General features: G+C 40.0%; 2 protein-coding genes across 3 annotated transcripts in view; both read left to right on the plus strand.

The window, feature by feature from the left end:
* Window positions 1-2,125, plus strand: part of nup93 (nucleoporin 93) — a 43,777-nt gene extending 41,652 nt beyond the window's left edge. For both annotated transcript variants that reach the window (XM_050072635.1, XM_050072636.1), the window contains exons 19-22: window positions 58-175; window positions 324-407; window positions 492-620; window positions 1,727-2,125. In XM_050072635.1, coding sequence (XP_049928592.1) covers window positions 58-175; window positions 324-407; window positions 492-620; window positions 1,727-1,837 — 442 coding nt within the window. In that variant the 3' untranslated portion in view covers window positions 1,838-2,125. The remainder of the gene's footprint in view (window positions 1-57; window positions 176-323; window positions 408-491; window positions 621-1,726) is intronic.
* A 5,033-nt stretch (window positions 2,126-7,158) lies between these two features.
* Window positions 7,159-10,950, plus strand: zpd (zona pellucida glycoprotein d). Its single transcript, XM_050072638.1, has 10 exons — window positions 7,159-7,311; window positions 7,494-7,545; window positions 7,630-7,737; window positions 8,458-8,666; window positions 8,785-8,942; window positions 9,065-9,179; window positions 9,251-9,378; window positions 9,471-9,654; window positions 10,600-10,705; window positions 10,792-10,950. Exons 1-10 carry the CDS (start codon window positions 7,291-7,293, stop codon window positions 10,911-10,913), a joined length of 1,203 nt encoding a protein of 400 aa, XP_049928595.1. The 5' UTR covers window positions 7,159-7,290; the 3' UTR covers window positions 10,914-10,950.
* The last annotated feature ends 1,225 nt before the right edge of the window (window positions 10,951-12,175 follow it).

Below are 12,175 nucleotides of genomic sequence, written 5' to 3' on the forward strand. Positions count from 1 at the left end.
TTAAAGCTGATAAAGAGCATCCTGTAAAAACTGAATAATTTCCTCTTTCTGCTGCAGGTATCGTGCTCAGGGCATAGCAGGAGAAAAGTCCGTCGATAGTACTTTCTACCTGCTGTTAGACCTGATGACGTTCTTTGATGAGTACCATGCAGGTCATGTTGATAGAGCCTACGACGTGAGTGCAGCCCAACGGTTCCAATAAAATAACATTTTATCACAGACTTAGTATGTGAAACCATGATTACTATATTGGACTGATGATACTATGTTGAATATTCGAAGCTCCTCTGTTAATGTCGTCCCTCCTTGTGTTTCTCTGTCAGGTGATGGAGCGTTTAAAGCTTCTTCCTCTCAGTCAGGACAGCGTGGAGGAGAGAGTGGCCGCTTTCAGGAACTTCAGTGATGAGGTGAGAGTAAGAGCTACCAGACTTTCTCACAACACACAGCGTTATGCCTTTACTCTCTTTTAAAAGTGTCCTCTGTGTCCCCAGGTGCGCCACAACTTGTCTGAAGTGCTCTTGGCCACCATGAACATCCTGTTCACTCAGCACAAACGCCTGAAGGGGGCGCCAGCTGGCACACCAGGACGACCACAGAGAACCATAGAGGACAGAGACATGGTGAGACAACTGAAATAGATCAATAGTTAATTAAAGCACAATAGATACTGTATCTGTAATGTCAATAGCAGTATTGATAGTTTGGAGTTTAAAAAAATCACAGTATAACTTCTGACCCTGACATAATCACATAACATCAACAGAAACATTTTTAAGGATCATTTTAATTTTGTTATTCAAGAATTGTGACCAAAATGTCTAAAGTGCGACATTTTTAAATAGAAAAATACGCTTGTCATTGCTATCTGTAGGGAAAAAAACCTGTAATGTGACAGTGTAAATTCAAACTTCAAACATATTTTGGGCATTTTTGTACTGCAGTTTTTTGTTAGGAAAATGCTGACATATACTCTGATGCATGGGTCGAGCTTGTCAGAAAATATTGTGGGTTTCGGGCAGGCAGGTCATGAAGTGACAAAGCAGTGTTCTAAGTTAGCCTGATATAACTTACAAAACATTGTGCAATAATCCAGCTTCTAGCTTCTCTTCTCCACACAGGGTTTCGGTTATTCAGATTTTGACCAGGAAAATCTGTTCAAGTTTGACATGTATAAATCTCCCTGGTCATAATGTCCATTAAAAACACTTCCCTCTGCAAATATGTAGGCTTAACACCATGTCCTGACCACAAGTAAGCATCTCTCTGTCCACACTGAATCGGTTAAATATGCACTTCTGTTACGTCATATAAACAAACCACCATCTGTATCAGCTGTGCACTTGAGATCATAGGTTTAGACATAACCACTTAACAGATGGGTGAGTGCCTGCCGTCTTTCTGTCATTTGTCCTTTTTAAAAGAGAAATCATCATTTTATATTATGATATTTACTGGAAATGGCATTTAATACAGCCAAGCAGGTCATACCTGAAATTTTCAGCTCCAGTTTGCAGGTCAGGTTTGGGTCGTTGGTTAACGCAGGTTGGGCAGGGCATGTTCGCTCTCATAGCAGGCCAGGGTAGTGCTGGTTTTAAAAAATCCCAACCCGCACGCCACTACAGTATATGTATGATAAACTTACAGTATGTGACAAGATGTAGACAAACAGTCAAAATGGCAGTATGTTAACACTCTACATGTTGTCTCCCTCTTCTTCTCCTAACAGCAACTCCGCAGCCAGGCCAGAGCCCTGATCACCTTTGCTGGTATGATTCCTTACAACATGGCCGGGGACACCAACGCAAGACTGGTGCAGATGGAATTACTAATGAACTGAGACAACATCAACACACACACACACACACACACACACACACACACAGCTACAACCCGAACCTTTTGGCTTTTGGAGACATAGTCACATTCACACACACTCACTTGTCCACCATTTTGTTTTGTATAGAATACTACAGTCATCCTTGTGTTGACAGACACATCCTCATATCACCCATCTGAGTTCCCATTAATTGTCTGATCTTTTTGTTCTGTTCTCTCATTTTTTTTTCAGTTTTGTTGTTTCATATTTGTATCTTTTGATTATTTGGAATAAAAAAAATTAAGTTTACTTTTCAGTTGTCTTTTTATTTTTAACCACTAAATGTTCATTATGTTTACTTTTACCTTTTTTCCATTAAGCCTCAGTTTTTGAAAAATCATTGTTTTCACAATATTTATTATATGTGCAGAGCAGTCAGTCAAGATTTTCACAGTCGGAAAGACGTTCGAAGGAGAATTAAACAGTTCTGCATCTACTATGAAACTGAAAGTGAAAACAGACAAGTTTTTGCCTTAACTTATTAATATAAGGTAAACGAAAGCTCAATTTACAGCTCAAAGGAAGTGCTGCAACCGTTGCGCCACCATGCCAGGAAGTGGATTGGTAGCTATCCCCAGTTACCAGAGTATCAGTGTAAAATCTGTATAGTTATTGTCCTCAGTAGCGAAAATGGTGGATGGTGGAACAATTGAAGCAGCTGTGAAAAACAGAATGCAGTGTGTGTTTGTCGTTTCTAGGCTCTGAGGTTTTGGTTGTCATTGCAACAGCAGCACCAACAATAATACCACTTGAAATCACTAGAAGCTGAAAAATTGATAAGTTGTCTTTTCGAATCTATGTACCTTTCAAACTGGACCGTTATAAAATCAATTTTACACTGATGCATTTTGCATTTGCAACATTGGGCTCAATATAATGCACACTTCTAACTCTCAAACATATAGGTTAATGTCTACAATCCCTGGTCCTGAATGTTGCAGGACGTCACCATGTTGTTTCCACAGGCTGTAGTGTGAAACTGTGACACGTCCTGTCCCCTGGCAGATGGTTGGTTGGCTTGAAGCCGACCACAGGACTGGAGGGATATTTCTGTCTGTCTCTGTATCAGAGGGGTGATTTCTGGGGTAACAAAGGGAAGAGACATTTTTTAACACAAACTGCAACACTTTCCTAATGTTAAGTCATTACATTTTACAATATCTGACTATCAAGAAGTTGTGGGGTCCCAGTTTTACATATTCTCTAAGAAGAATTAGTCTGTTTAATTTATCACTGGAATAGCTGGACTTTGTCATTATTTGGCTTCTTAGAGTCATTTCAACTTCAAACAGGTCCCTACACTTTGAGCAGTTTCAGCCTGAGCTGTGATTTCTCTTAGTATAACGCTCAAATGTAGCATGGCATCACCCAGCATATTGTACACTTTAGCAACCACGGGGAGCCTACCAGTACATTTAGCAGCAAAAACTGACTCTGGCTGAGGTTTGCAAAGCCACCGAGCACATGCAAATCTTCAGCAACAATCACCCATCGTCCCCTCTGTTAAATTTGTGGCCCACGCTCTCTGTCCTTCAGTCTGGCCTGAGAGAACACAGATGGAGGCTCATTCTGTCTTGGCTGCTCCACACAGGCTAACTGTACGGAGATGTTGGGTTCATCCACGGCCACAGATAAAGCTGAGCCAAGTGCTATGGGATCCGTGCTGTTGTACTCCGTCCCAGTGTTGGGAGTTGGGACACACCACTGCCCCCCCCAACGCTTAATAATATGCCCGACAATCTGAAAATCAGATGCTAATTAGCCAGTCACACTGGGGTTACTTAGTCTGCTGCAGAGCCCCTGGACCATGCACGCTTTAATATACTGTATTATCTTGTCTTTACATCCTGATTGAATGAGTTCCTCTTTCTGTGGATTTCATACAGCCTGCCTCGTGTGTTTGTGTGTTCGCTTTAATACATCCAGCAGCAGAAGACCTGCCTCTCAGGTGTGTGTGCCGCAGCTGGTGTTGTGAATCAGGCCGATGACAGACACCTCCTATAAGCCGGCTATTTCACAACACCAGGGTGGCACTGCACCACTGTCGACGAGACGGAGAATCACTACATGATGCTGCTGAGGGATATGATGGAGGGGCTGCATGAAGCAAATGTGTGTTGTGTTCACATGGATTTCTCATTGTCCATGGGTACAACATGCACATGCACATACGACAAAGGGTGTTTTTAAAAACCTGGAAATTGATTTCAGTAGACTGTTAACTGATATTTGTGTTGTTCTGCAATGCAACATGCTGTGCTGACTTTATGGCTCTCCACCCAATCATAACATCAATTTCAGTTTTATTTCCCACTTCATGATAAGAACTCATTCATATTCATTAAGACATCTGAACCACACATATATATACTGAATTAAATAATAAAACAGAACCAAGCTACTGTCACAGGTGTAAACACAGACATATTTTATTGCTTCTCGACAAACTTTGAAAGTTTTTCTAACCTGTCTGCTCTGTTAATAAATAATCTTGCCAACATTTCCTCTGTAGATTTGTTCTGTTGCTGTTTGGGTCCAAATAATGTGTGAAGTTGAGGTTGTAGCAGCACAATAAAATAAAAATTTGCAGCTTATTTAAATTTCAAACTAGGCATCAAAAGAAATTGAAATCTATGATCAGTAAAATAAAATGTACCAGGTGAGAGCAAGGCTAAAAAAAATGTGTGTCATGAGGTTTCAGTGGAGTGATTTAACTGTTTGATATGCTAATGAAATCCACTGGCAGACAGCAGGGTGTATGAACACAAACCTTCCTCACCATATGCTTTTGTTGTGGCTAATGGGACGTTTCCGAACAGAGAATAGATTTTTTTGTTGTTGTTGTTCAAATTAACTATAGGCAGCCAGTTGTAACGGTGCAAACAACCTTTCCCATCTGAGTGTTTGTTGATCATTTTCTGTTTTCTACCATGAAGGATCTATCAGAGAGGGAAGGTACGGACATGAGTGGAGCCACTGCTAATAGAAAAGAAACAGATACATTATTATGTGAGATCATCTGATCTGCCACCAGAGATGGGCTGCTGCAAACCTGCCTCATCCATCATAGTGTTTCCCCTTATTAACAACTTATTCTGGGTCTGATCTGTCCCATCAAAGACAGATGGTCTGCACCCAAACAGGAGAAAGGCCTGCCTGATGATGTCTGAGAATATGGAGTGCAGCCTGCGGGTGTGACAAGTTGGCTCTGTAGGAAATACAGTGACCCAGTTATTGCTTTCCCTTAAGACATTGTTGAGCCCCTTCACTGCTTTAACCCGCTGACACTAAAAATCTGATTTTTATCCCTTCTCCATTAAAATCTTTCTGTACCTCCTCTTTCATATTTGAATGGTTTGGTTTAGTAAACGTGAGGCAGTCATTTTAGAGGTATTACGATACAGTTTGTAATGTACAAACATAATTCCTGTTTGATTGCAGTGCTGTTTCACATACTAGAAATGATGATGGGGTAAAGTTTCCAAAGCACTGAACCACTTTGGGCTGATAGTGACATCTGCAGGAGACCCTTGGCACTTTGTTTCTATTCAAGGAAAAACCTATTGATGAAACAAGGCAAAATGCAGGTTGTGTAACTGACCTCAGCAGTGCCATCTGTGAAAAGTCACACAGTGCAAAGGTTTGGGAGGTTGGAGAAACCAGTAATAAGGTCCTCCACAACACATCAGCATGCCAGATTTGAGTCATGACAACTCAAACAAAAAATCCTTCTTTTCCCTCCCTCCAGATTGATAAATTGAATTTAAGAAAACACCTAACAATTCTTTTGTTACTTATCAAAATGTTTCCCAGTGAATAAAGAGACATTTTCAAATTGCTTGTTCCACCCAACCAGCCATCTAAAACACTCAAATATGTAATTTACAGTAAAATAATACAGGAGAAAGAAGCAAATCCTAACTCACTCAAAGGCCCCTAATAGGGTACGACGAGGAAAGATGCCCCCTCCACCCTTACATTCCTCTCCTTACCAGTAGATAGCGCTAAGTATGCTTTCACATGTATTGAACCATGATTATGATCCAGTAAATTGTGACATTTCATGTTGACTGCTGCAATCTAGCTAGCTAGCTAGCTAAAGTTAGACCCAGAGGCCCTCTCAAAAAGGGGGTGAAAAGCCAGGGGCTTCAGGGGTATCCTGCCTCAATATATTATTTAGTTAGATTTCCTAGTAGATGTGTCTGTATGAAGTACACTAAGAGTACAGTACAAGCTTGTACAGTATTTCCAACAGCTTGCCAACATTATTAGCTAGCTAGCTATCATTGCTAGCTATCTAGAATTAGTCAGCATTTTCAGCAAGCATGCTGGAGGAAGACATCCCAAAATGAAATGATCAGCCAGAGAAAAAGGCCACAGAGCTTCTGGATCATCCATTAATGGGTAAATTAACATTAGACAGTTGGTTTTGTGTGCTGTGGCATAAGGTTGTTACAATGGGCCCCAGTGCATACTATTATGACAGGCCCTCAGGCACACTAGTTATTGTTATGCACCTAAACTAGCTCCCATATAATCTTATCATCACATGATTATATAGAGACTTGACACTGGTTAATAGCTACCAACACACATATCACCCAGAAATCATCATGGCATATCTGTACAGGACAAAAATACCAAAGAAAATAAGGGATTATTTATAATCTAATAATTTTTTAATACTCTATTTATAGCTTATGTAAAGCGAGCAAATATTTTATATTTTATAATATGTTTTGTTATAGATCGCTACCAGCTATTTTACAAAAAGAAAAAAGAAAGAAAGAAAAATGGTGATGGGAATGGGTTTGCCTTTTCAAAGGCAGAGAAAGCACATGGCACCATTTTAATTAAATGTTAATTTTTCTTTTATCACAGGCATATTTCTAAGGTGGCAATCCAAATTACTCTCAAGGGCCTGTTTTCTGCCTAACATATAGTTGGAAGGCCCACTCTCTATGGGCCCCTCGCCCCATGGGCCCCTAGTGCAACTGCCCTGCCTGCATTGTCTATATTTACACCCCTGTTTGTGTGCTTTTACAACAAAATTGGCCACTGTACTTTTTATCCTAAGGGGGCGTCATCCTCCATCTTACCCAACACACAAGTTTTTGTTTTATTAATAGCTGAATTTGTTTGTTTTTTTTAATTTGCAAGCTAGCACAATTAACTGGAGTTTGATATAAAATAAATAAATAAAACATAAATGGTCGGTTTTTTACCGTGCGTGAGGAGCACGTGAGCAGCACAGGCCAAACGGAGCGTGGAGGTTAACAGTGACAGGTGTTCATCATTTAGGAGCAGCAGGTGTTGGAGACGAGGACAACAGGAGAGAGCGTCGCGTTTGACGGAAAATACCGCATTTAAAAAGGAAAATTCATATATATATTTTTACGCAAAAGAGAACAGTAATGATCCAAATCGGCTTGAAGGTGAGTGTAGATAAAATAATTATGAGCTTTATGTAAGAAAACGAAACTAAATGCCTGTGTAGCTTAGAGTGGGCTCTTTTAAAATGAACAAGCTAAACTGTCAGTGTAGCCCAGCTATATGGTCAATAGGTCATATTTAACACTTTGCATTGTTAAAGTGGAAATGTTAATTCTTCAACCAGCTGAGCGTGGTCCTCGTGCTTCTCGCTGGCTTCACGCGCCACCATGTTGAGGGTAAGACTGTCTACTTGTGTTAAAATGTTAAATGTTGTAGCTTTTGGAAGTATAAAGAGTAACGTTACTGTGTTTACTGTACAGGTGTCTGCAGTGTGGAGCATTGCACTGACCGCACAAGATGTATTCTGTCTAAAGACCAAAGAAGCTGCAAATGTGCAGTTGGGTATTATGCTGACCAGTGTGACAAAAGTATGCACAGTTTCTGTTCTTACAATTTACTCTACCTGAAAAGTTTTAATGTGTCACAAAAGGAGCTGTGAGTTTAGAGTCACCATGAAATGAAAGTAAAATTTCTAAATGGGGACCTGCGCAATATAGCAATGCCTCTAAAGCTTGCAGACACAGCTTAAAAATGGTTAAAAAAAACAACAACAAAAAAACAGGGACCACCATGCTAATCCTCAGTCTAGAAACATTAGATCCTACATTTCCCATAATGCAACAGGTAGCATCATCTTAGCGTGACCCTTTCCAAGGCTTTTCACACTGCATTTTTAAATTGCTGCATTCATGTACTCCTCAGATGATCCCATTTCTTGAGTTGAGAAGTTGTTCCTCAGTGTTCATGAGCATCATTATGTGGAAACAATATGGCCGCTTCAATGAAATTGTGTTGTATTTTATTATTCAGAGCATTTAAACAACACATTGATAACAGTTTGAAGCTTATATTACAAGCAATTTTTTCCCCCAGACTTGTTGCTGCACCAGTGCATCCCCTCAAACTACTAAAATATTGCTTTACCTGACTAAAGCTGATAATTAACTTTTCTTACTAATTCAGATTACTGTAGGCTACTTGAACAACATTTAACAGTTACAACCTAATAGCATATTACAAATTACATGTGAGCAAAAAATTGACATGCAGTATGTGAATTACTAAAGCCTTACTTTTTGTTTTTATAGATGCGCACATCAAAGTAATATGCAGCAAAGACTTCATAGGAATCAGAGTGATAGAAGATTTCTTCAGGTATCACAAGGTGCCACTGGAGTCTCTGCACTTGCCCAACAAATCTTGCCGTGCTCAGAGAAAGGTCATCAACGGTGTGCCGTACTACCTATCCAAGATATCTAAAGACAAATATGTAACCTGCGGAGGCAAGCCGCTGGAGGTACGACTGAAGCAATTAAATCTTAAAAGCCAGGCACAAATCTGTCACTGTTGTTCAGTGTAAAAATATGATTTTAACAGTTGTTCTTGTCAACTTTTTTTTTCCCCCCTTCTTACAGAAAAACTTCACTCACATCTCCTATTCTCTGAGTCTACTGTCAGACGCTCACGTTACTGGAAACATCATCAGAGATCCAGTCATTAAGATGGACTTCACATGCTTCTATCCATACATCAGAAGAGTCAGCCTGCCTTTCCCAATCATCCCCTTTTCCACGTGAGGAAGATAACAGACTAATTTATACATAAGCAGTGCCCTACAAAATTACAGAAGTTCAGAGTTGAAGCTGTGCACTCACCAGACCGTTTTTTTTATTCTTGCTTGTTCTCTGTACACAGCGAGACGGTGATGCGTGTAGATGAACTCGATGCCACGATACAGATGATGTTGTACACTGACCAATCCTACTCTGAGGCCTACAGTAGTGCCCCCACCATTGAACTCAGAGACAAGGTAACGCTCCTCAGTTTAACCAAATAATATCATTTTGGAGTATCATGTCAGCGATGGTTTTATGTGTCCAGGTGTATGTGGAGGTGACGGTCACAGAGCCTGCAGATTTCTTCCTGCTGCGGATTAACGAGTGTTGGGCCACACAGTCTGCCCAGCCGAATACTACAGAGGAACTGGTTCACACTCTGATTCTGAACGGGTAACAGCAGCTCTCAATATCCACAGTTCATTTCACTTAATATGAACTCCAGTCAAGTCATTCCTACTCCTCTTTTCCATCTCTTTATTCAGGTGTGTGAACGACAGAACTGTTTCCTTTCTTAACACGAGTGTGGGACAGTCTGGCCATAATGGAGAGAGTTCCACCATTCGCTACAGTTTCGACATGTTTCGTTTCACAACAGAACCTCACGAGCTCTATCTACACTGCACTGTTCAACTGTGTGAGCCAGACGACCCCAAGTCCTGCACACCTGTGAGCTCACTCATCTTACTTACCTGGTGTTGATGCAACCTGAGGCATTATACTTGTTTTAAAGGGATAGTTCACCCCAAATGCATATTTTTTTCCTCTTACTAGTAGTGCTGTTTATCAGTCTAGATTGCTTTGGTGTGAGTTGTTGAGTGTTGGAGATATTGGCCGTAGAGATGTCTGCCTTCTCTCCAATATAATGGAACTTGATGGCACTCGGCTTGTGGTGCTCAATGCACCAAAAAATACATTTGGAAAACTCAACAGCAATCTCTTCTTCCAGCAATCATGACCTGTTTACTCAAGATAATCCACAGACTTTGTTGTGAGCAGTTTCACGTAGGAGCTATTGTCTTTCTGCCGAACAACACCTGCTAACAGTATTGCCACACAGAAGGAAGCGTGCCTTTACTGCTAGCTCACCTAGCACCACTGAGCCAGCTAATGTTACTGCTCAGTTGAGGAGGACGCCATTAATGTTTACATCTTGCACTGTCACAAGCACAAGCCTCTGGTCCATGAGTAGATGCACACTTCCTTCTGCATGGTGATACGGGTGGCAGGTGAAGTTTGGAAGGAAGAAAATAGTTCCTACATGAAACTGCTCACAACAAGGTCTGTGGATTATCTTGAGTAACCAGGTCCATCCATTATATTGGAGAGAAGGCAAACATTTCCACGGCTGATACCTCAAACACTCAGCAACTCATGAATGATTAGCACTACAGATTAGAAGAAAAATATGTATATTTGATTTTGAAGTGTCCCTTTAACCCTAAGAAAATAACTGTGAAAATGGACATATAATGCCCTCTACTTACCCTTGGAAGGATCTGTATCATATGAAGGATTTAATGTCTTGCCTGTTATTTTTTTCAGTCTTTTCAGTTTTTCAGTCTTTTTAGTCTCACTTTCCTCATGTCTTGATTGATTTTGTTTTCTCTACAGAACTGTAATTCTATCACTAAGAGAGAAGCGGTGAGAGCAGACCCCAGTCTGGGCCTCCTCTCATATGGACCCATCAGGATTGAAATGCCAGACAGACCTCAGTCCAGTAAGCTCCTGTTTATTTGTCACTGTTTTTTTCAGTGATACTTTCTCACTGTGAGACCACAATTATCTCTTTGGCTTGTGTTTCAGGCTTACTGACAACGGTGGTGCTGCCTGTAGCAGGTGTCTGGACTGTAGGCTTCTTCCTTATCATCCTCATCACTGTAGCCAAGGCAGGCAGCAGGAGGCTGGCACCAATGGGGGAGCACTGACGAAAGTATTGCTACTGTGGGCAGCTTGAATAAAACTTTAAAAAGTGTCCATATCTTTTTATTTCTGTCCTGGTACATCTTTCCCAAAACAAGTGTTGTGTCACAGCAGGGTTATTCAGCTAAGTTTTTAACAGGACAAAAATGTGACCAAAGTTAAGGTTATAAGGCATGCTGACCTTTACTTTTAACAGCAAATTCAAGTTTGGGTCAGCACGTAATATTTCATAAATTAGGTCCCTTAAATTACCTCGGTAAGCACCATGTTGGTTTAATCCTTTTTTATTTGGGTTTAAACAAATTGAAAATCATGAGAGTTGCATTACCCACTGCAGGTCCTGAGAAGATCCCAGGGGGGAAAGCTTTTATTTGCTAAGAGAAATGAAACACTTAAACAACAATGAAAGTTTCTATTCTCAGAGAAAAATGGTGCTTTATTTTATCTTAAAATACTGGAGGAAATATTTCCATTTTCATTAGAAACTACATTTTCCATCAGTGCATACATGATATACAGACTTGTTTTAGAAGACGTGTAGTTAAGTCTATGCAATAAGTCGTACAAAATCAAGTTCCATTGCTGTCTGCTGACCACAGTGTATTTTATTTAATAGACTGAAAAATATATGTCTGGGAACATTTGCATGTAAATTGATAAAAGCAACAATATGGCTGTAAATAGTCAAAGTCTACTTGCTTTTATTGGATTCTTTCTCTGCTGCTGCTAAGCCACACAAATATTTAATATTAGAAGGAACAGTATTTCAAGATTTCCTTAGAGGTAAAATGTAGTTTCGTATAACATACTCTATATAGTGCTGAAATACAACAGAAAATCAAACAATGATTTATGCTATAGTGTAATATATAGCAGGATATGTAAATCATTCCAACAGACAGACAATGGAGAGAAGAGTAGTATATTAAAAATCAGAAAATTAAAAGATTTTAAGAGCTCTGTAAACCTTTAAATCCTGTAGCATGAGGACAGAAGAACATTCTGCAGAAAACCTTTCTCCTGAGAGGCAAAAATATGCATTACCTTAAATATTATGTAACACACAGCATCCCAAATATTAATATATCCCATGGACCGTCCCAAATTCATTACACAGCACCTAAACAGGGTTTAAAGGCAGATTAAACGTGCAGAACAATGTGTCATAGCAGGAAAATCACAGGTGTAACTTCAGTACTTTGGTATTGCGCATGCTGACTCACTGTCCTGTACTGAATTAAACTGAGCTATCATCTGCTACAACAAG

This window comes from Epinephelus moara, chromosome 20 (assembly GCF_006386435.1).
Source record: "Epinephelus moara isolate mb chromosome 20, YSFRI_EMoa_1.0, whole genome shotgun sequence".
Lineage (NCBI taxonomy): Eukaryota > Metazoa > Chordata > Actinopteri > Perciformes > Serranidae > Epinephelus > Epinephelus moara.